This window comes from Anser anser (assembly GCF_964211835.1).
Source record: "Anser anser genome assembly, chromosome: 2".
NCBI classification, from domain to species: domain Eukaryota; kingdom Metazoa; phylum Chordata; class Aves; order Anseriformes; family Anatidae; genus Anser; species Anser anser.
In genome coordinates, this window is record NC_139721.1 from 141141804 (window position 1) to 141167181 (window position 25378).

The 25378-nt window shown below is 39.9% G+C and overlaps 1 protein-coding gene across 1 annotated transcript in view; it reads right to left on the reverse strand.

The window, feature by feature from the left end:
* The window catches only part of CUBN (cubilin), a 143717-nt gene that overhangs the window by 89339 nt on the left and 29000 nt on the right, over positions 1–25378 (reverse strand). The window contains exons 23-27 of the mRNA XM_083823596.1: positions 19325–19511; positions 16984–17144; positions 16275–16456; positions 15210–15366; positions 12402–12589 (exon numbers count right to left, since the gene is read on the reverse strand). Coding sequence (XP_083679722.1) covers positions 12402–12589; positions 15210–15366; positions 16275–16456; positions 16984–17144; positions 19325–19511 — 875 coding nt within the window. The remainder of the gene's footprint in view (positions 1–12401; positions 12590–15209; positions 15367–16274; positions 16457–16983; positions 17145–19324; positions 19512–25378) is intronic.

A 25378-nucleotide genomic window follows, 5' to 3' on the forward strand; every position in this document is an offset into this window, starting at 1 on the left:
ATGCAACTCAGTATGTCTCAAAACCTGGCTGCACATCATGTAGAGCAGGAAGGTCTTTCTGTTTCTGTTTTGGTGTGTATTAGGGGTTGCTGGGGAAGAAGATAAGAAGCAAACACAACGACGAACTGAAATAGAAAGAAATAGGGGATGTCATATGTCCGATTTTACCATGCGTCTAGCATATTCAGTGCCTCCAGAGCCTTTGGTGACAACTCAGATTATTTACTCATTTCTGTAAGACTGCACTCAGGTGATTTCAGGACTGACTGAACTTATGGTGGACTAAACCAAGGAGTCAGCATCACAAGAGCCTCACAGTGTAGTGACGACAAACTGAAAACAAAAAGCATAACAAATCCTCAAAAACCACAAGGCAAAATTCACGTGTTTGTTTATTTTGTCATGTTCTTATGCTTGTGTCCTACTTTGGAGGAGAAGTGGAGTCATGATTTCTGAACTTTTGCACCTAGAAATACTTTACGTTTTATCTCCAAGTCATATTCTACGTGATTGTATTTTGACAGTCAGAGTGTTGGCAGATGTAGCCAGCCTGAAAATCTTTCTGTTCCCCAAACACAAAAGAGAATTCTTCCATCCTACTCTTGAAACACTAATGCTCTAAAAAAAAATGGAACAAATAAAATGATAAGGAAATATTCCTGCATTTAAATCTTGAAATCTGAAGCTAGTCAGATGCTCAAATTCAAATAAAACACTTAAGACATGTTTTCACGGAGTCATAGTGGGTGCCCTGAGCTTTTGAGCCTCTTTACATCAGTTGTCTCCAAACAGGTTTAAAGGTTTTTTCTCATCCTAGACAGTGGATACGGCACTTTTCTCACATCCAGTAAATCACACTGAATATGCATCTATGTTCTTCACCAAGTATTGCAATGCTCAGTGTCATTATTCAAGGGGAAAGGTGTATAATTTTTGCAAACCTGGTAAAAAATAAATATAAATAAATTGCATTTGAATATGATATCAGATTGCCACTTGTTGTCAAGTTATGAGTTGCTTTACTATTTCTTTTGTTACTGTGATTCTGAACGTTTAGAACAGGAACCCTCCTGGTTTTTTACCACTTTGCTGCAGTTCATCCAATCTTCTGTCTCACAGAAGAGCACATCTTCCTAACACAGCCCAGCAAATTACTGGCACAGAAACCATGTCTGAACACTCTCATTGTGAGTTTTTGGCATGTTTCCTTTCAGAATTTCAACAAAAACTTTTCTCTGTTCTGAAGCCATCACCATAAAATTCTCCCCACGCAAAGAATCAAATCTACAATCTCTAGATAGACAGCCAAGGTTTATTTATCTTTGCTCTCCATTCAAATCTCTTTTCCAAATACCTCTGGTTCCACTAACAATTCGCCTACATTGAATGCTGATAGTATGGAAGTGTGGTATTACAGTAAATATTGACTAACCACGCTAGCTACTTCTTTTGCACATTTTCCAGCACTCACGTATGGTAATCAATAATTAAGCCCTCAGCTCTTGTGTTCAAGATGTTGGTCTTGCAGAACTTTCAGAAACTGTGTTGTTGATTTAAGACATAGTTGGGGCCCAGAAATCTACTCAAGTGGTTTCAAGTCCTCAAACTGACAGTCAGGTTTGAATGTCTTTTTTCAATAAAAAATAAATTGAACGTAGTTCAGCCAGAAGTTAGGGGCAAATTGCAGGAATAATTCTATGGTAATATTCCACGGCCTGTTTTATGGCTTGTGACCCTGAATATTTTTGGTTTTCAATCCTCTAATGCCACGAAATGCCCAGAGCATGAGGAATGTATTGGAACTTGAGAACCATCACTCCATGGTGAAATCTGAAAAGCCTGAAAGTTTCTACTTGCCGACTGATTGCTGGTAGTTCTCGCAAAGCCTCAGTCAGATGTGTTTGGTAATAGATATAAAATTATCATAGAGATTAGATGTTAACAAATTGCATTCATCTGCATTCTTTTCAAATGTAAAGCTTAAAGTACCCTCTGACATACAGATGAGCTGTCCCATGCCCAGCATTACAGTTATGACCTTCTCTCAAGCCAGGCTGAGACCTTTACACATTCTTTTATGGCTTAAGCTCAGCAAAATGAAATAAGTCAGATCCAATTAGATGTTTTAATAGTGCTACTTCCTTCGATGGCTTTGTGGTATATACGACTCATTTGTGTGGCTTCAAGCCATGGAAATCTTACACCAGAAAAATGTGAATGGGGAAGAATGAATCAATGTGGAGACCATGAACCTGAGCTCTGAATGAAAGGCAAAGAGACACATATTCAACGATCAGCCGTTAGCTTTGGTGATTACAAATGAAAAACTTTCTAAAGAACTATGGACTAAATCATCCCCAGAAACTTTCAAATCAAAACAAAAAAAAACAAGCTTCACGAGTCTTCCGTAACTTTGAATCATCGGGGGAGTGTTATTTTTATCTAAGACAGCGAGCGTCACATTTCTGTGTAATTTGCCCTGAAAACAGCCAGTGGGTTTTTCACGACACAAATAATGGTTACCATGGCAATCCCTTCATGCGGCGCTGCCCCGTGGTGCTGGGTTCAGGCCGGAGTTTCACAGGAAATTCGAGTGCCTGGCCAGCTGTAACTCATTGAGAGAGGCAGAGCCACCGCTGCTAGAATTACAGAGGGGTTTTTTTTCAAGCTGTCTTTCACTTATAAACGAAGGGAACAGCTGTGTGTTTCCACAAAGCATTCTGAACTTCTAAAACCACATCTTGCTCTCACACAAATACGGGCAAGTGAAACCGAAGCTGAGCGCGCATCTCATGGGCCACAATTTCTCTTCTGATCTCCGAGGCAGTGTTTCTCATTTAAGGGCCTGCTTTGTCAGCTGTGCCATCCGAAACTGCTGCAAACCGGGGGGAAGTCCTTCCCCAGGCAACACGAGGCATGGCACTCCCTCGGTCTGTGCAAGGCTAGCCACTCCAGCAGCATACTGGCTGTAGGACCTGGGCACTGGGCTCCCTCCCAGCTAACCACTGGGAAGAACACACTTGCCCCCTTTCTGTGCAGGTAACTCTTCCGTAATTGATTTGTTTCTTCAGACCTTCTAGCCTCCATCATAAAATCCAAGGGCAATGATATTGTAATGATATTGACAGATATCTGCAGCACGGTTTAAGATCCTTAGCATGGCAAAAAAGAAAAGCCTCCCTTCCTCCTTAATGAAACCAATTGCCCAGCAGCACCCTGAGCGCTCCATTTCATCAGCCCGCACCCAGGCACCAGGGACGTGGTAACTTCAGATGAATTAGGCATAGGTTCAGTAATCGCTATGGGAAACCCCTTATCAGGTTGCCCAGGAGCAGGCGCGCAGGCTGACGCAGCAGTGCGAAGGGGAGGTGCTAGCTCTCTAGGGGATGAATCCGGCTGAGGGACTGCCCTGCAGCAAGGTGGCAGCTGAAAACCATCTGCTGAAGGTTGGAGCGGGGCCGTGACAGCAGGCTAGCCGAGGCTGCAGGAAGGGCTCGGCTCGGTCCAGAGGAGACACGGTGGTCACCAGTGGCCAGTGGATTTTGGCTTTCCGGACTCTTCAGCCTGGAAGCGTGTCACTAACGCCAGTAATGATGATCTGGAGGCCACAGCTGTTCACCGCTCTTTGGAGGAGCAAAGCAAAGCGGCATGACCTGTGGCAGAGGAGCTCATTGCCAGAACTGGAGTAAAGGCTCAGTGACTAAGCTTACTGGAAAACGGAGTTTCTGCTGGGTGGAAAGAAGTAAATTGGAGGAAAGAAACTTTGAATGTGCTCCATTTGGGCATACTTGCAGTGGGGACATTTTGCTAGCCGAATGCCTCGTCAAGCCTATTTCCTCTTGCAAAGTGAGCCTGGCAGGAGCCTTCCAGACAGGTAGCGGGGCTCCATCTGTTCAGTTCTCCTAGCAGGAAGTTGATTTTTCTTAGGGCAAAACTTTAAATTTCTCTTGGATAGTTTTATTTCTGTGAACAGGGATATTTTTTCATCAGAAAAATTATTATAAAGGAAAACAAGCCTAATCTGCTCTGGAAAAAAAAGCTGCTTACAAACATTTGTTAGGCAGAAGCCGTAGTTTTGATTCGGAGATGATGGACTCATCAAAGGCAAGCTTTCAGTTTCCTATGAGGGGATACGCCATCCTAGGAATACTGATCCCCCTCATTTTTAGAGGGGATCATTCAGAGTTCTCATTTTCATTGCCAGTAATTCTATTATGAGCAGATAATTCTATTATCTATCATCAATAATTCTATTATCAGATGGCATTCATTCATTGTATAATTATGAATAATTATATCAATTATTCTCTCAATTTGAGTCTTGATACACATTGTTTGTAGTCTGAAAACAACACCACAACAGGTCTGGGCTGTCTGCAGAATTCAGGAAAGGATATTGCACCTTGGATCAGATCACCATGACAAGTGTCCCGCCCATCACCGGAGCCTCTAGAGACATCCTCGCAGAGCTATTCTGACACAAACAAGTATCCCTTTCCTCTTAGAAGTGTGAAACCTGATATGGGATTGTTTTGACTGATCTAAACACTAGAGGCAGTGATTACAGGTAGCAGCTCTTCCTGAAGGGGTAAGTTTTTGAGAAGGAAGTTGTGATGACATCGCAACAAATCTGTTACCAGAAAATGAAATGATGCAAAAAACAGATAATATAATCATCATCCAACTACCAGAATGCACTACAAAAAGAGATCACCACTAATTGTTAAAGCGAGAATTAACACAGGTAAAAATAATCAATTTCCAAGCAGTACATTTCCTTTGAGGAGAAACAGAGTGCAAGCTTAAGAACCTACAGGTCCGTCAGCCAGAGAAAAGAAACAAAGTGAAGCTGCAGGATGTGGCACATTGCTCTAGCTTAGCACCACAGCAACATAACTTTCACAGAAACAAAGGCAGCTTAAGATTTCCAGTGATTTACCGTGAAGCCTTGTTATTTTTATCTCTGCACAATCAGGAGAATGACATAAGGTTATGTTTGTGTTTGCAAGATGAAAAGTGTTTGAAGGTACCAGCTGATAAAAGCCCTCCCTGTATAAACTCTCAATAAATAATGCTTTAGAACCATAGAATGGCTTGTTTTGGAAGGGACCTTAAAGATCATCTAACTCCAGCCCCATTATTATTTACATATGTTTATGCCCTAGATGACCCTTGATAAAGCTCCTTGCTCTGACCACTGTAGGCAACTTCCTTGCCTCCACACAAAGACACTTCCTTCGCTAATTAGCCATTTTCTTCCACAGTACAATAGAGTTTATCGTGGGTCACTGGACATATAGGTACACCAGTTGATCTCTTTGTGATATATCTAACATATGGAAATGTATAAATGTCTAGTTTTATAATAGTAAGAGTTGTATCCGAATCTATGTTTTGTCTTATAACCCGAGCCTGAAATACTCATAGAATCAGAGAATATCCTGAGTTGGAAGGGACCCACAAAGATCATCAAGTCCAACTCCTGGGTCCCCAAAGGACCACCCAAAAATCAGATCATGTGTCTGAAAGCATCGTCCAAATGCAGGCTTGGAGCCGTGACCACTTCCCTGGGAAAACCCTTTGAAAATTCCAAGCAAAGTTAAATTCCACATGGAACTGCAGTGACATTTTTAAAAGAAGTTTTCATCTCTTACGGTACTGTTTACTACCTCCTCAAAGAAAACAACCAGAACTTCTAACTGCAGACAAATCTGCTTATTCCTAACTTTCTAAGAAAGACTTATTTCTGCAAATGATATAACAGCAGAAAGCTGCTACAGTGGGAGAAGCAGCTTACAAAGAGATGGGGCTGGGCCTGGGAACACAGCAACTGGGGGAAATGGAGAAGGTGAGGCCACACTGAGAAGCCCAGGCGGGTTTGAGCAGTTTGCAGTGCTGCTGACTTCTGTGCATGGCTCTGTGCTGCTCCTCAAGTGCTTCGCCAGCCTGGGTGAATCAAACTGCCAGCACAAGCAACATCATCACACTGACGTTGTCAGAGGCCAGCAGGGACTGAATCCTCTCTGGGAATCTCCCCATTTGAGAAAATTTGCACCACATGTAACTGTGGCAATGGAGGAGAGGTGCGGCTTGGTCTTGGAAAAATAAAAAAAAAAAAGAGGGGCGGGGGGTGGGGTGGGGTGGGACGTTCCTATCCGTTATGCTTTCAGGAAAATAAAATTGCCAGCTCATGGGAACAGCAGGAAGAGGATGAACAAGACCTTCCTCAAAGTCTTGTATGGTTTTCTCTGGCTTTTCTGTGGGCTTCCCTTTGAAGAGGGGAAGCTTTTACCAGGTCAGGAGGGCTTTCTCCTGACGCCATGTAACTTCATATTGTGATGCCTGCACTGACTGGGATGAACCGCTTCATTGCACAGATGGCCTTACACTCTGGCCAGGCTTTCCAGAAAAATTTGGAGAACGGGATGAACAAAGGCGAGAAGAATCCAGCACTATTAAATGAGTTACAAATGCTATTTCTCCAGCAAGGGGCACGCACGCTACTATCAGCTACATGTGCTAGTATTTCACAGTCACTTTATTGGACAGTGCTTTTTCCTGAAGGTACAGGCAAAGTCACATTGCTCTGAGCTGGCAGGGCGTAGACAAGAAAATGTCCATGAAGCTCTGACTCATTTTGTAAGTCCCAGAGCAGAGTTTCTGCTGCCTTCCTGTGCCACTCGTGCTTCTTGTCATCTGAGCTTTCTGTAAGCATCATGCAACCATTTCACCACTGACAAATTTAGCAGTCTTGATGTGTTTTGGTTTTTTTCTATGTGCATTTCTAAAGTCTGCTTCTAAGTAACCTTTTGAAAAGTAAAGCCAAAGTGTACATCAATTGTGGCAATGCAGGCAAATGGGAAAACAGAAAAATCTTCCCGAGCCCTGAGCCAGTCTTGTGTAGGGTGAACAGCTTTTTAGCCTGACATGCTCCTTTCCCTGATTACCCAGATCTCTCTCTGAAAATCAGTGCAAGAGCTGAGATCTCCCTGTATACGAATGGTGAGGCCTGCCACAGAGACCTGAGGAGAGTTGTCACTTTTATCCTTACAGTCTTACACTGAAGAACTTCTCGTGGAGGCCCATAAATCCCTGAAGGAATTCAGGGATGGGCTGGCGTGCTGCCAGCTTGCATTAACGGATACCACTGCTGCCTGGCCAGCAGGCTGTAATTTGATGTCTGTGGGCAGAACCTGGATGGGTATATTTAATATATCGTCTGGTTCCCCAGGGTGATGTACTACCAGTGACATTTTGTAAATCAATGCATGGCCATAAGCAAAGCCATTCTCTGTGCTTGGAGAATTCCTGGAACACTTTAAAAAGGCACAGTAATAAATAAAATGTCATAATGTTAATCTCCTAATATAGTTTAAGTATATTTACTAATTACAAGTACAGAAGAGAGCAAAACTAGAAACGGGATAAGCTTCCTTTCCCCTATGAGAAGCTAATAAAAAAAAAGAGGATGACCAGCTGAGTGCAAGAAACAATTATCTAATGCATTATTCACAGCTGGAGAAAAAGGATGTTATGGCACATCCCTGGAATGCTGCTGTGGTTTAAAAAGAAAAAAAAAGGACAAAAAAAAAAAGGGACATATCCTGTTACTACCAGAAGGAAATGAAACAGTTCTCAGGAGCAGATGTCATATTAATTACTGTACTGATTTGATAACATCTATATATAAAGGATGCAGTGGTATTTTAACCACCTAAGCCTAATCACTGAAAGACTCTAGGCACTGGCAGTAAGCAAGGAAGGAAGTGCCTTATTCCAAAGAGGAATAAAGTCCTGCCTTGCAGCCACTGCGATGAAAGGCCACTGTGGTTATCAGCCAGACAGTTGTCCTGATAAGATGTGCTTTTACATTAACCCAGTGGTAATACCATTGGTAATACCATTGGTAATACCATTGGGTTAATGGTAATTCCATCCTTGCCACTAGACTAACATGCTGCACAGGTCAAAGGGCGTGAGGTTTAGAGAGCTCCGAATCTTGTCTTGCCACATGACATTTTACTATCTGCTTATCAGGCTGGTGGCATCTTGCAAAAGGCTGGGCAAGGTCTTCCCTATGTTTATAAAAGCAAATGCTAAACAGACTGGACTTCCATGGAAGGTTATACTTTGTGAACAGAAGAATACAGAGGAAGTTTTTAACTGCAGGACAGGAAGATTAGTGGTTTTCAAATAATATTTTTCTTAGATAAGAGAGGAGTAAACTTCAATCCTACTGCAAGACTGATCTTCAGGCAGTAACATTACATTCTCCTCACTTATAAAATAGCCTTGCTTCTGTGGAGATTATGTTCTGTCATACTAAATAAGAAGGTAATTCATCATTATAGATGGGGGCTAAATATATGCTTGTTCAGCTAATAGCCTGGTGAGTGTAGAGGAAGGAATGACATTTCCATGTCATTTTCTGCAATATCTCACTGTCTACAGGCTGATGACTCCTCTAGAAATACTAATGTTAGGTTATTAGGCTAAGCTACACCATGCAATATAATTTAAAGAGCTTCCAATCTAATTACGGTTAGTCCAGCATCACAAAGAAACAGTCTGCTCTTTGGTATGCCGTGTATCTTATCATTGCCACTTCTGTAAAAGTCTTTGTCACAAGCAATTCACCTTATATTCTTGAAATTTCACTGTAAAACTCCCTGCGAAACGTCAGGCATCCTGTGAGCATTACCAGCAATGTGCCAACATCGTCTGACAGGCCGATACGCGGCACACTGAGCGTTTGCTGAAGTGCTCACATCAGATTCATGCTGGAGGCCGCCACTAGAAAAATCTGCAGGTTTGCCTCCCTCCAACACCGTCCCTTCTCAATTTCTGGCACCTAAGCACAAGGGCAGAAAATCACCACCATATCAGAAGAGCAAGGCTTCTTCCTGCCTGCCTGGCACAGGTATAAATCCTTTTAAGTGCTGCAGCAGTGGAGATGCAGGCCCTGCCCAGGCCAGGCCGAGTCAGAGTCACTCAAGGCTCCCTGCCGAGAGCGACCGCTGCTCACCATGAGTAATGCCAGCCAGCAGCTGTTCTGGCTCACAACAAGCATCCCATGATCAAAGCAGAAAAGGAAATAGGTAACGCAACACATGGCTGATTTCTCATCGCACAGCTGTGACTGCATTTCAGTCCGAGATAGCCGTGCACTGCACTTGCACTTGCCTGTACCCTTTGGACACCCGGCCATCTCGTTCCTCAACTTTTATTTGAAACCGTTATTTGCTCTAAGTGATGATAATATCTTTGGTAATAGCCAACCACTAGGAATACCTGTGTGAAGGACCTTTTGGTTTTGTCATTATTCATATTTAATTTCTGACTCATATGGGGACTAAGCCAGGGAGCAAACAGCAAATGAATGTCTTCTGTGTGTTTCAGACTGAATTAGTCAGGAGGCAAAATGCTCTTCCCATATACTGCATGTGGTTTTGGGTCAGAAGTGTAGGCTATAATTAAACACGAAGCTGAAGAACAGGCCCTTTGCCATTATGGAGATTGGGACCAAAACCGCAGTGTCTGGGCTAGGGGCAGCAGTACCAGGAATGCAGCCTTCCCACTCTAGCTCTCCCCACCCTACCAACAACCATAATTTTCTCCTTCAGAAATCAGAAAGATTTTCAAAAAACAAAAAACAAAACACAGAGTTCTAGTTTAAGACACTAACGATGTCATAAAAATATTCATTAAATCTATTTCTCCCACTGTCTTAAAAGCAGCTTTGCTCATCATTTTCTTTTGCAACTGCCGTTTCTTGATTGTACTCTGTCCAGCTCTCTGCCACAACACCTCTGCAGCACTTTATCTTGTCTTTCTGTATCACTCTTCTCTTTCCCTTCATTCCTCTGCCACCACAACTGTGATCATCACCTAATCCAACTTAACAGCTAGCCCTCATCCTTCCCATCCCCAGTCTCCCATCAAGTATTAGCAAATATTGCCACCAAACCAGCCCTCTGCTAGCTGCCACAGATCACCAGGCTGCTGCTGGGGCAGTCACAGAGCTAAGAAACAGGCATGGCGTTGCTGCCTGCTGCAAGGGGCTCAGGTTGAAGCTGTCACCAAGCCCCAAGAAGGTGGGAAAAGGGGTACCTGAAAGAACCTGGGGGAAGAGAGCATCCGATCAGCACCAGTGGCCACTCAGTGCTGTGAGCGGAGCAATATGGAAACAGCGTGAGCAGCGGCTTCCAATTTTCTCTAAGAAAATGGTGAAGAGCTCTGGCACGTGGTCCGTGCACCACCCGCTTGTACTGCAGTGAACAGGATTATACCTCTGTTTTCCCAGTCTCATAGTCAGCCAGGGCATCAGAGCTTTCCCCTTTTAGGCCTCTTTACAATAAACAAATCTCAAAACTAGCATGTGGCAGAAAAGTAATTTTATGTCAGCTGAACAGCCTTTGAATCTTTGAGCCTTTTTTTATATTAACCCTTTTTCCAATTTGCAGTGGAGTCAGATTCCACATGGATTTCATACAGAGAAGTCCCAAATATCTGCAGACTGCTTAGAAAGTGAACCACAGATTTGTTCCAGATGATTCCCCCTTTCCCCTACACCACAGAGCACTTCACAGCCTTGCCAATGTGCTCCCTTTCGCAAGACACAGGGTGAGAGCAAATGCTAGTTAGTTCCCTGGCTGGTTCAACCTTGTTCTCTTTTTTTACACTATGGCACATATTTGTACAGCATGCAACAACCAAATAAGAACATCTTTTCCAAGTGGTATTTCTTAATGGCATTTGGAGAAAGACTTCTTCAAGTAATGTGACATGAATTGCAAATTAAAGCCTCCTTAACACACTTCTATGACTCTGTTTTTCCCTTGCATTTTACTCTTTATACCTCTTTCAGTCTGTGTTTTCTTTGCTTGGAAGCAATGAAACATTGTTAAAACAAAGAGTGCACTTACTTTTCTGCTCCCCATCTCCTCCCTCCCTCTAATGTGTTTTATTTCTGTTCTCTAAGTGCTTTGGATCAGGTCCTCGCCTCTGGCACTATTTCTCCAGCCTTGAGCTATGTCTAGAATAGCGTTTTCTGGCAAGTTTGTTGCCCTTCACTGGCTGGCTACTGTGTGTGCAGGGCTCCTGCCTTTCACTGATCAAGGGCTTAGGCATCTGGAGACTAGCACTGGCCTCTCCATTTGGCTCCAGTATTTCCTTTTCGGCCTCCTCACAAAAAATGAACGAGGTTTTAAGCAACTTCTGCTAGCTCTCAATACAGTGCTCCCTTGTTTATTTTATTTGCATGTCTATTATTTCTCTCCACTCCTGGCCGATAACAGAATAAATTTGGAAAAAACTCCACTTTTTGCCAGTTTATTACCGATTTTTGAGCTCTGAAAGATGGCATAATAAGGAGGTAGGGGGAGTGAGGGAGGACGTCTAGAGGGAGTACATTAGCCCAACGCCAGGCCTGTTGCTTGACTTTCTGCAAGAGCACACTGTAAGTAAGCATCCCAATAAATGTGGGCACTGTTCCTTAGCCCTCTTGTTGGCTGTAAGTAGCCTTCTCTAATATGTCTCTAAATTTCAATTCCTCTTGTGCAAAACCTAAGTAGAGCACAGGGGCTGTGTGCTGGCATCCTGTACAAGGGTGAGATGTGAAGGATGGATTGGTTCAGCAAAAGACTGAAATTGTAAGCAGAAGCTTATAACCCTCAGTATAGCAGTGATCATGACTGCAGTCTACTTCGCACAGTACGAAGTACAAAACTGAGAGAAAATATATCTTCAGTTGTCGTAGAAATAGATTTTTTGAGGAATTGAAATAAAAAGATACTTGTCTTTAGATTGACTGGATTGTTTTGTTTAGCTAAAAAAAATCTCTTTTGTGAATAAATTCAATTTCTTTCAGTCCCTTTAAAGAATTAGGTTAATTATGACAAGTAGGTTAATGTAATCAAGAGACACAGCAACCTTCTATTAAAAATTGTAGAATTAAAACATTTTAAAGCTTTTGAACATTCCCCATTACTTTTCAGATGTAACCGAGAAGAAAATAATTGGGTCCACTGTGTTTTAGTAATCATTACTAATCTCAGAATTTCTTCCGCTTCTGTACATGACACTGGAACGTCATCTCGCTTCAGCCATAAAAAACAGTGCATCTAATCTAAGTTGGTATCTAGACTCTCTGTAGCAAATCAAGGCACCTGCGTCCTCCCTGCTGCAGACATCTGTCTTAAGGTAGGATGAACTGGTCTCTGGCAGTGCTTAACTCCCTACTGACCACAGAGGAAATAGGGAAAGTATATTTGGACTAAACATACAGCTTTTGATGGCTAAATTTAGATAAGATAAATTTACCCCTGATCTTCTGCATCCTCATTGTTTTTCTTTATTGGAGAAGACCTGGTAGTTCTTGTTTCTAAAACCTGGGTACATACCTTCAAGTAGTCAAAGTCACAGTCAGATCCATCTTCTAAATCAAAGGCTGTGAAGCTATAGTTGAGCGTGTTCCCCATTGTTGCTTGAATGGTCCAATTGCAGTGCTCACTTAAGGGGTAATTATTTGGATAATTTAAACTTTCCAATATGCCATGGCTACGGTTAACAGTCAGTACTTCGTGGCAAACTGAAAAAGAGGTGATAAATTATATCTGTGCAGTGTTTTTTAACTCAGTATCTCAAAAATACTAATTGAAATTATGGGTACCATTATGAGGTGAAAAATATTTTTATCCACAGATTAAAGAAAAGAAACCAGGCAGAAAGAGAATTGTGACCTATTGCATGTTTTATGAAAAAACAAAAAAACAAAAAAACAAAACCAAACAACTAGACTTTCCAAACTTGAATCAGTTCTATTATGGTCTTCTTTTCTGGCACTTGCAGACTTATCAGCCAGTTTTTATATTGTGGTATAGATTTTTTTTTTTGGCTATTTTCTTCAGTTACACATGGTTATTCCTGAAACATGTTTTCTTCTATTTATTTTTTCTTAACTAATAATAGTTAATAATTTGCTCCATCATTTTGAAACAATTCTGGGGGAGGGTGCTCAACAAAGATTGCCTAGTGGATTAAAGTGGTTTATTTCAGCAAACTACAAGAAAATAATCCTTGGCTAAAACAACAAATGGAAACTGTAGTGCTTCCTAGCTCCAGGAATTGGAAGTGAGCACAATATTCTTTAAAAAGGAGCCATGATTTTAATGTTGATTCATATAATAACAGCCTAGCAGAAGTACTGGACACTCACCTGGAACAATGAGAGCTTTCCTTGAAAGACAAAGAAAATTAAAAATAATCTAAACCAGACAAAGAGTGAAATGACAACTATGGCATTATGTCAGTGAGTCTCATTTTCCTGAACCTGTCTTTCACTAAAGACAGAAGATGTCAATATGGGTGATTCCTTCTCTGGAGACAGTGTACAGTGTCTGTCAGGAGCAGACCAGTGTGATGCACAGACAAGATGTGGGCAGGAGGAATGGAGCAGGACAAGATGCTTGCTTTGCACAGCAAATCTGCAGTGTTTGAACAACAGAAATAGCTGAGATTCACTTGCAAAAATCTTCTATTGTCTGTCAAAAGGAATAATACACCTACCTCCTGCACATTTTTTGGATTCTTTCCAAATGATTTACAGAGCAGCAAGGTCTGTGGTTTTAGGAGTTCAAAATGCCCAGAATACAGCTGAGGGTCAGGGTCAGGGTCTGGTGGAGTGGGGCTTTTCTGCAAAGCTACACTGAAGCATATAACTGTTTGAAAGGACAGGATGAAGAGCATGAAATGGATTCTGAAGAATACAAAATGGGCAAAAGCTGCTACCCCCTGCCATCGGGATTTTATTAGAAACTTATCAGGCACAAAGGTGCCTTTGAATGTTAATTTGATACGATGTTTTCCTTTGCAATGTTTTCCAATTCATCATTGCCGTTCTTTCATGTCCACATAAATGCAACTGGCATCTAAACATCCTTATTTTACACCACTACTTCCTACATAATTTTAGCTTTTGGTCACGCTACTGAAAGCTTTCTTTGGTGCATGTGCAACTTCAGGAATTAAATATGAATGTAAAGTGTAGCTCATACATTATCTGATACCTCAGGTTCTACATCTGAATGGTTTCTAAGCGCTTTCTATTTAATTAATGGAAGGGGGAGAAAGAACCCTATTCCAATATATTGTCTTGATTTTGCAGTCTGAAAATTACATGGTAGATTAATCTGTTGTATCTTTAAGAATTAGGGAGCCAACGCTCCTTCACCCTTCTAATTACAGTGTGTGCCATGTGACGAATAGCTTTGTTGGTTTTTTTTTGTTTGCTTGTTTTGTTTTGTGTTTGAATGCATTTACTATTGTCAAATGTAAGGCAACTTAATGTCTAAAAATCTAAAGCTATCTCTATCAGTTGGGGGCATGTCATATTTAGAGTACCCAAAGATACCTATAGTTCACGTGTGTGTGGTGAAATTCTGTATCTTCCGAAGCATATCTAACTGTATACACTAGAACATATAAGGAGAAAAGAAAACACTGGGACAATATCCAAGGTTATGACTGGGAACAGAAAACTTTAATTCTTCCCTATCTTCTTGTATTTTGTTTGTTTGTTTTGCCAAATGTTAATATTCCAATATTTCTGGGCTAGAAAAATTGTACATAAAAACGTGTGCAAGAAAATTGTGACCCTTACCACAAAATATAAAAAATGAAACTCTTTGAAGTGTTCCAGGTAGGCTAAATGAACCCAAGCACCCGCAATAATCCACGAGGGCTGAAGGTAACACCTTTATCCTTTGCCATCCTGCCTCACAGCAGCTAGAACAGCATAGAAGCCTATTTTCTATCTGCCTTCTCTATTAAAAGGTGTCTATTAAAAGGTCTCTATTAAAAGACTCTGTAAACAGATGAGAAAGAACAGTCCAATCTACCCTGTTAGGGACTTCCAGCACTTGGTATTCTGAGTAACTCTGGAGTGGAAAGTACCACTGATACAAGTAATAGCAGCAGGGCCACCTCACCAGCTTTCTTCTAGGGAAGAGATTATCTCTGTGATGGGTAGATGGGTAGTTAATTTTTAGTTCTCTGTGTCTTGTGACTGAAGCAGACTAAAGAATCTAGGTCAGTGATATGCTCCACGCTTTGTTCCCTGTTCATGAATAAATAAGATCATGGACTGCGAGACAGTTTCAGGACCAAGCTGAACTATAGAAACATGTTCTTATCTTGTTTTGCTTACTTACCTTGTTTGTATTTAGCTAAAAAACCTCCACCTCGCAGACTGCTATCTGTCCTTAGTTTTATGTACACACTGTCTCCACTTGAACGGATGAGTTGTGGTATCTGATTCCCACAAAATTTACCTAGCTGTTTAGCATTGCTGCTGTTGCCATCATATACCTTAATGGAAAAAGAGAGAGAGAGAGAGAAAAGGGTAGAGAATTTAGAAGCAGGCAGAAAAGTGTGTTAGTTCCCCCATAAAATATAATTTTGGTGATTCTGCTGGTTGCTACAGAATTTGAGGAACTAGAACTGTTTCGACTTTGACAGCACAATGCTGACTATTGAATTTACTAAAGCTGGTAGCACTACAAATCCAAGTAATTTCGCCTTCCAAATGTCTGCTTAGGGAATTGTTTCTGGGTACAAGAGAGGTTAAATTCTATTTTTTGTTCAAAGGAAGCCTCACAGGCATTTCAGAAACAAGCAAATCAGTGGAAAAACAGGAAGCCAATAATCAAATACTGGTGGGTTTGGGGGGGGCTTACTCACTGATAAGAAAAAACTGCCCCATTTCAATTCTAATAAAAATATTCAAATAATTTACCAACAATTTGAATATGGAATTTGGGATTAACAATAGGGTTATTGACACTATTGTGCCATTTTCCTTGTAATTTGCTAGGAGACCATACTTAGTCCTTGGTCCAAAACACAGTGAATTTAATAGATGGAGGCATATTCTTGTTTCAGTGGCCCATCTAGACATAAATGCCTTTCTTACTTTGTGCAACTACAGACACCACTGCATTTCCTCTTGCTGCTCTGTGATATGGAACCACAGAATCATAGAATCATTAAGGTTGGAAAAGACCTTCAAGATCAGCTGGTCCAACCATCACCCTGCTACCAATGTCACCCACTAAACCATGTCCCTGAGCACCAGGTATGAAGGTAGCATGGAGCTTTCCTATTCTGGGTCTGTTCACATATGAACATTTAAAGACCAAAGCCATGTGTTTTTCTTTGCCTCTGCATTCATCATACTTAGCTGCCTCCTGTGGAGCAAAGGGTCATGGGGTACATACCGCAAGGTAATCAAAGTTGCACTTTGGGTGGTTCTCTAGATGGAACTGTTCAAACTGGATTTCAAATGGGGTTCCTCGATTTCCTCTGAGCAACCAGTAGCACTCTGAATTGTGATAATATGGCATAGGGTAGTTGGGAGACATGAAGATGCCAGAAGCTGTCATCAAAGTCCCACCACAACCTGATAATGACAAAGAAACCAAACCAACATTTAACCTCAAAAGCAGTGGAGAATTAGAGGTGATGTGTGAGATTCACAATATTGAGTTCTTTCACGTGTCCTGAATGTCTTGAGTGATAAACCAAAAATCTGCATTAAGACAACAGTAAGTGGAAGGGAGCCAGTAGCACCTAGAAATATTAACCATCTAATTTATAGACTGCTCCTGTTTGATAGTTACTTTCCAAATAAAAACCTGTTCATTAAATTCTTGCTTACCACTACTTTCCCAAACACCAGTGAAAGCTGATGCTATATTAAATCTAGGGAATAGTATATCCTTCTCATGGACAAAAACAAAGGCCATACATCAAGAAAGTTAAGTTCTTGATCTAAACAACCTGACTATATGCCGCTATATAATTAGCAGAGAGATTTTATGAGATGAGAAGCAGAAAAGATGTGGGGAAAATGTGAGAAATAAAAAAATAAAAAGAAAGATCAATGAGATGTGCAAAATGGTTTTATACTTGATATACTCATTTTACCTGCTGATGTGCCATCCCACTCTGCTGAAAATCCCTGTCTTGTGCCAAATATGTCACTTACAAACTTTATCCACAGCTTGTTACCATGAGAGATTATAACAGGAGGCAGGTCTGTACCACAGTATTTTCCAAGAGGAGGAGAAGTTTCATAGCCTCCATCTCTAGAATGACAGAGAATAAAAACCTTGGGTCAAAGAGGGAAAGTGTGAGAAATATTAACACAGCAAAAAATCTTGGAATTCTTTCAGGCCTGGGAAAGACTAAACTTGGTTCTTCATCTTCCACAGAAAGACAGCTACCAAATACTGGAGAGGTCTCACTGCTTGTGGTAAGAGGTCCTACCACAAGCACCTGCTTGCTGGGTATGTCCAGTGTCTAAACTCAGCTGTCAATAAAGTGACAGTCTCAAGAAGTATCTCAAGTATATTCAATGCTGCAGAAGCAGGACCTTCTCTGTATTCTACAAGGTGGCAGTCAATGGTGTAACCAAAGTAAACTTCTAATTTGAAGAAAAAACAACATTCTCACTTCTCACTGTCTCACCTGGCACAAACACAGATGAGCTAATTTATTTTCAAAAATATGTTTATTTGCCACCACACAAACAGGAATCCATTTCTCAGAACTCATATGATGCATACTTTGAAAGAGGCATTCACAATCGTCTCTACAGCCAATTATTTCCATCCATAGTCTTTCAATAAAGTAATATTTTCAGTAACATTTTATAATACTTTAATCGGGATGCACATCCAATGTTCTGTTGTGCTGCACGTATCTCATGGGAATAAAAAAGATGGTAACAACATGTTTATCAATTGCATTATAATCTTAGCATAAAGATTATATAATTTCATATCAGGCAATCATACTGCAAATACCCTTACAGGTCAATAGAACAATAATAAGTACATTTATACTCAGATATGTCATCTTATAAGATGTTTCTTAAGAGAACAGTAATACTTTCAATTGTATTTTCACAGGTTTATCCTTGTTTTTGAGAGAAATTTCTGTTTAGATATTGCAACTCTCAGAGGTCTTTTTTCTTGTCACCCTCCCAGATTAAACCGCTTGCTGCTATCTCAGGTTACTAGCAGCTGAAGAACTGTGCCAGAACCTCTTCTCACTTGCATCTCAGCCCCTGCAGCTGTGGTCAGATGAACATTTTCTTAGTTGACTGAATGTAGTTTATCATAGGATACCTCAGGACAAGAACCCAGAGTGGCACCTCAACTAAAACTAATCTAGCTACACCATTTAATGGTATCAAGTTTGAGGAGACATCTCGTGGAAATCCAGTTACGACAGCAGCAATGTGCTGAGTTACACTTGGTGATGTTCTGACACTATCTGAAAACCTAGTTAATACTGCTGGGTTCTTCACAGTGACATCAGAGTTAGATCTATGCAATAAATAAATCTTTTCATTTTTTGAGGTGAAAAACTGAATAAGAAAACTGCTGTAATTCAGATCAATCCCAAATTAAGGCTGTAACAGTTAAAATAAAGTTAGGTTAAGCTTAATCTCTGATTGTTGTTTTAAAATGCAACACTTCACTTAGAAAATATTGAAAAAGTCTTTCAATTTTTCATAACTTTCTCCAGTTTGTATGTACAGCTGAAAACAAACAGCAGGAATTTATAATCTCATTCCAACCAATATCTGGTATAATGTTCAGAATTAGTTCTATCGTGGTGCTCCTTGAGGTCATGAAAGCTCATGGCACACTCAGAGTTAAAAAACACACTGCAGTTCTGCAGTTATGGTTCATCCAGAGAGCTAGCTCAGGAGGAGAAAAATAGGAGCACTGACAATTCAAAGTGCAAATCCCATATGGCAACACAGTGCACTACTTACTTGGTACAAGCTGTGTTGTAAGCATGCAGCTAACTTTCCCACAAGTATTACCCTCTCCCCCTTGTACTTTTCTCTGTCCTCTAAAATTTACTAGAAATCACCATGTCAATATCCTAAGATTAACAGTGATACCAGTATAGCTCAGTATCACAGATTATGCATGTTCCTAGTGCTACATCACAGAAAATTCCTCTTTAAAGACTATAATCATAAAAAAATATTTCATAAAACAAGCAATAAAACTCTTTGTTTCTGCTCTGAGGAACAACCAAAATACAGTGAAGGGCAACAGAGTCCCAGAGTCCACACACACTACTTTGGGAAGGTAGCAATTAAAGTTTTCTGATAATGGCTAATTCCTTTTCTCACCCTGACAGCACAGGCATACAGCTAAAACTATAGCTTCCAAATGTACTTGAGTGGATTTGGATAAATTTGGTGGTTATCAGTAATAAGGAAAACAGAAATAATTAGGCTTGCCTGATTTCTACATAATCCTCTGTACAGCGTTTATTCCCTTCCAAGGTGAAGTTGGTGAAGCGAAGCACAATCTGTCTGTTTATTCCCACTGTGATGGTGTATATGCACTCTGTCCGGACAGGGTAGTTATTCGGATAGTTTGGAGATGTTAGCACACCAGTTTCAGTACTGTAGTTGTGTGAGCACACTTTAAAAAGAACAGAAACAAGTCTGAATTTTAATATCTATGTTAAATTAACAGGAAGTTTCTATTTCCAACAGAAGAGGAGCAAACATCCTGTGCTCCTGTGCATTATAACACATCCTGGACACATCTTACTGCTGAACGTCATCACTATAAACTAAAAACAGAATCCAGATTTTTCATGGAAATTCTTATATTTGAGTTGATTTTTTTTCAGCTTTTACCAGAATGCCATGCCTGTTACAAATAGGCCATGTAAGTAGTTCCAGCTGTCACGTTGGCTTTGACCTAAAATGCAGGTAAGCAGAAAAAATGAAACTGTAAAGGATGCCTTGATCAAAACCAGAGGTAGGATTTCTGAATTTTTGAAGAGCAGTGGTGGAGGAAACTGAATGCAGTCTCTAGCTACATGTGGACACTATGTTGTTCTTAGGCACTCCCCACAATTAGACCTGGGAGATGGGGATTTTGTATCTTAATTTCTTTTCCCATTTTCAGGGCCATAAGGGGCAATCACCTGAAAATAGTATAATCCTTAGATTGTGAGGACAAAGCTGTTCTACTTAAAGCTTTATACTAAAATCAGTTACATCAATTCTCCTGTGACTGCTGGAGAAGCATCATGGTATTATGAGCTGGAAAGAGGAAAATAGAGTGTACTAATACTGAGCCAGAACCTGAGAAATAATTTAAAAAATAAAAAATAAAAAAAGTTCTTTGAAAACACAGGCATAAAGACTAGAAATAAAAATATCTTCTATAAAATGGTACAGGAGATTTATTTTGGAAAAAACAATTGCCATGTATTAATTGATCACAATCTCGGTAAGCCTTTGTGATCTGGCTTCAAAAAGGACAAGAAGAAATGTGATTCATGTGAGATGTTTCCAGCTGGAACGGGGAATCTCAATGCCACTACAGAAGGCAGTGTTGACATGTCACCTGGATAAAAGTGGATAACCCTGCTCATCAATGTTCTGGAAATCAAATGAAAACAGGTAAGAGGGAAATTATGGAGATGGTGGGAAATTAGATTAGAAGGTAAGAGAGATTAGAAGTGCTTAAATAGTTTATCTTAGCAAGTGAAGGATAGGAGAAAAAGACAGAGAAAAACATCGAGAAGCATGAAGAACAAGAAAAACGTAACACTCTCTTAATGACAGTACAAACTCCAAAGTTAAAAACTGTCCATGAATACAGATACGCAGAAATCAGGAGATAGTTTCTAGTAGGAAGTCAATTTGTAAAGCAATCATCCAACCAACATAACAGAAGCAAAAAGAGGAAAAAAGTCTTCTTCTTTTTTTTTTTTTTAATGATAGTTTGATTAATTTAAAAATGGGATCACATGATGTAACTCTTGGCAGAAAAAGGGCAGGGGCTAAAATTACTGGCTGAATTTGATAACCCTGGAGTCTTGTTCCGGTTCTCTATTCCCCTACTTCAGATCATATAGGTTGCAAATACAAGAAATGAAGATTTCTTAGACATTCTATCAAACAGACAGGGTTAGATGGATTATAAAGTAGAACTGAAAGTGAGCAGAATACTATGATTAACTTTATACTAATTTAAACCAGTTGTCACAGGTCTCTAAAACCTGTTTTCTAACATAGCACAGCTGCAGTGTAGCAATACTTGTACGTAATACTTCAGTATGCTTAATAGTTTACAGGGACAGGCTGAAATGACAGCTCAGGCCCTTCATGTCTAAGGTTGGTCATTTCCATGTCTGCTTTCTGTCTGTTCTAACTAGTAAAACACTTTTGTTTTTTCTGGCATTTGAAATAATGGGTAGAAGGGATTATCTTTGAAGAAAAAAAGTGGTTGTTTTTTTTTGCATTCTTGGTCACCTGGAAGGCCTCTGTTGGAAATGCTTTCTGTGGAATAAATGCCCTCAAAGCAAGACACCAGACACAGGTTCCTAATTCATCACAAGATGGACAAAGAAACATGCTGTAGAAACAGGCCAATAAGTTTCTGCCATTGAGCTGTACTTTGGTAATTAATAAGCCAAAAAGGTTTCATTACTAGTTCACCTAAAATCCTGATCTGTTAAATTCTTTATCTAGAATTTTAGTCGTTTGTGTGTTATATTATAATATGCTTTAATATATTCATGCAACTCTCATGTCAGTCTTTGGCATCTTAAAAACACTGTGCTGCTTTATAAATTCTTATAATACACTTGCTGTGCTGTCACCTCCTATGGTGTTTCATCATATGCATCATCAAACCCCCGATCCTTCAGTCGTACAATTTGAGAACCCTGCCTGCAGGGTTAGAAATCTGACTTTAAAATATGACCCACGTTTTTCCTAAAGACTCTATAGACAGAAGGTAATCAAAAATTAAATTGAAAAGATGTGTTATTTATTAGGTTACTTATTTCTAAATAATTATTACCTTCTGATTTTGGAAGGGTGGGTGCTTGACTTACGAGCATGTAATGCATAGAGGGGTTGCCATACTGCTATTCCTTATTCACTCAGAGGCTGAGATCATGAATACTATCTTTCAGGCTGCAGAATATTAAAATTGATGTACTAGATAAGGGCCCTTAGGGTAAAATTAGCAACAAGGAAGCCAAATTATTTTTATCAGCCCTTTTAAGAATAGTTTCCACAGAATTGTCAAGGTTCCCTCCCTCACCAAAGTTTGCTTTCTTGGGAGTAATCCATACAAAAATTCATATCCAAAGTGTGCTAAGTTTAAAGTGGGTGCTGTGTTCTGCTCCACACTCTACATAACAATCTTCACTATGATCTAAGAGGGATAAATATAGATGGCCTCAAGTTGTGCCAAGGAAGGTTTAGGTTGGAAATGAGGAGAAATTTCTTCTCAGAAAGAGCAGTCAGGCATTGGAACGGGTTTCCCAGGGAGGTGGTGGCATCACCGTCCCCGGGGGTGCTTAAGGAAAGGTTGGACATGGTGCTTAGGGACATGGTTTGGTGGGTGACATTGGTGGTAAGGGGATGGTTGATCTTGGAGGTCTTTTCCGACCTTTATGATTCAATGACTCTATGATGGAATAGTGACTGCCTTAGAAATGTCAGACCTCTGGCTACAGTGAAGTAAATCCAAGTGTAAACTGCGCATACTCTGCTATGAAGATTAGGAAAAGCATAAACAAACCCACGTTTTGTGTCAGCCAACACACTTCTGTTAAATGGATTAATTTGTTGCATTCTTGTTGTCAGCAAGAGAGCTGGCACTCGTGTTTTGCAACCACCTCACTAACACAGCAGTTGGGGCTGTGCTTGTGCACTCATAGTTCCCCCAGTGAAAACTGTTAGCAAAGTTAGCAGGTAAAAAGAACTTTGAATCCTCTGCCAAAGTTCAGAACACAGTCTAACTCCATAATGTGCTTACAATATGCCTGGAAAAAATACAAATTCAGTTTAGTTTGAGGACAGTTATTGCAGCAAATGCAAATCAGAAGAAAGCAACTGTCGTGGACAATTGCACATCTTGCTTTGCCAGCATGTGAAGTTTCAAAAGCTATTCAATCTGCTTTCTGATTTTGGTACTGAATGTTTGCTCTTCTGGAAAGAAAAAAAAAAAAAAAAAGCCTTAAATGCCAGCTTTTGTACCACTCACTCATGCAGTCATGCACAGTGCAGAAAATTATAACCATGTCTTTCCTATAAAGAGATATTCATCATTTGCCACAATTCTAATTAATTGAAAAAAAAATATAGTGTCATAAGTAAAATGGCACTTTTCTTTCAATCTCACTCTGCTAAAGGAAAACTCAGATCCCTAATAATTAGATCCTTATGTAACGTCTTCAGGGAAAAAAAGGGTAGAAAGTATCACATGAAATATATCCCTCTCCACAGGCAACGAAAAAGCACCTCAGGGCCTTCTATAACTGCTGCTGGCAGATCTAACAGGCTTAATTTTTACCAAGAAGACACACAAAGGTCCTTTGTAGTGTTTCAGACCCAAACTTCTCAAAAACACTATGTACGGTTGTTCAAAAAGAATCTCCAGCTCTCTCCTGCTTATCTACACATAAACACACACACTGTACAGTCATACACACACATACAGGCTTGTAGAGGCATACTAATAACCTGATCAAACATAACCAGAGGCCTAACAAGCTGTCAGTTGCCAACTGATTGAGACCTTTTCCTCAGGGTGAGCTAAGCAGATGCCTAAGAGAGAGGAGTCCAGCTCGTTTTTTTTGTCTTAGCTCAGCCTCATTCGCCCATGCCCTGTATATGTGCACGGACATGTTTGTCAGACATTGCTTTCCATTAGTGCCTTTGCTCATTCAGCTGAAGAGAAAAGCCAAGCAACCTCCTGATAATTGCTGGGTTTGGTCAGCACAATGTGAACCGAGATCTCAAACTGTATTTAGCTATCAATAAAGACACACAAATCTATCACCTTCGGGCATGCTTTTAAGTCCACGGGTTCACAAATACTTTTCTTTCTTCTCAAACTCTAGCTCCTGCAGTAACTCATTGTCAGCTATCATATGTCACACAATTCAGTTATTTAAAGCCAAGTTATTTCTCTTGATTAATCATATCATTTACAATTCAGACTGATAAGAAGGAAAAAAGTCTTATCTTTCACCAAAGCCAGAGAAATAACAATAAAGATGATAAAAAGAATAGTAAATAGGAATAAAAAATGTATCAGGAAGGCAATCTGCTTAAAGACCTGTTAAGGCTGGCTTTTCTCAGAAAAATGTTTTAAATAAAGCCTCTTCAATGGAAAAAAAAACAAACAAACAAAACACCACAAAGCAAAACTAGTAAGTACCCATTGATTAGTGAAGAAGGTAAGGACAATGAAATACATACACTAACTCTAGTCTCATTTCCACTGAAAAATTGTGGTCTCATTATTTCAAGACCTGAGTAACACTTCCAGTAAAGACTTTCAAAGACTTTTCAAACCTTCTTTCAAAGATTTTTCAATAATTTCACATGGGTTCCCTGTGGCTTCGTCAGCCAAGGCATGCAAAAGAAAACCCAAATATCTATCATAATACTTACACAACTGTTGTGACACTTATCTACATGGTATTTGAGTCCTGGACTCTGGGAGATAGATCCTAATTTACCTTAGTTTCCATGTGACTTCCCTCTCAAAAGACAGACTGAGGTACAGACAGTTTAAGTGCGAAATATACATTTTAAACAACTGAGTATCATGTGGGCATATTTGACTGGAAGATATCCAGTTGTATTCCTGCCATATGAGCTATTCACAGCTACTAGCTGGCAGACTGCTAAAACTGTTGTCTGTACTTTATGGACCATAGCCACGGATGTATTTCATGGCATTCAAATTTTTCGACAAGTAAATATAGCTTTACAATTATTTTCAGGCTACTCCCCAACTAATTAATATATCACAGATAAAGCATGCTAAGATATATGGAGAAGAAACTTAGTTTTGTTTTATAAAAAAAAACACTTTTTTCACTCATATATATCCTCTTTTTTTGCTCTTATTCTCTCTCTTTTTTTTTTTTTTTTTTGGGGTGCATGTGATAATGCTGTCCATCTTTTCAATAGCTCATTCTCTGTAAAATAACTCCAGGCAAAGGCCTATTGAAACATCTAATATGAAACAGAACAGCTTTGACCAGTTCTGATATTGGTTACACTGTAGTTGGCTAAGAAAACATAGCTCAAAAAATATGAAGGATTCTTACTGCACAAGGAACGTTATTAGAACCGTATTTTTCTTAGCAGAAAATAGACAGCAGAGGTAAAGAAAAAGAAATAAAAAAATAAAAAACCCACAGCTTTGGTAAATCTCTCAGATATGATTATGTTCAGCAATTTGCCACTTCAGTGTAACTGAATATATGTAAGATGAATAGCAGGCCTAAAATTCTCACA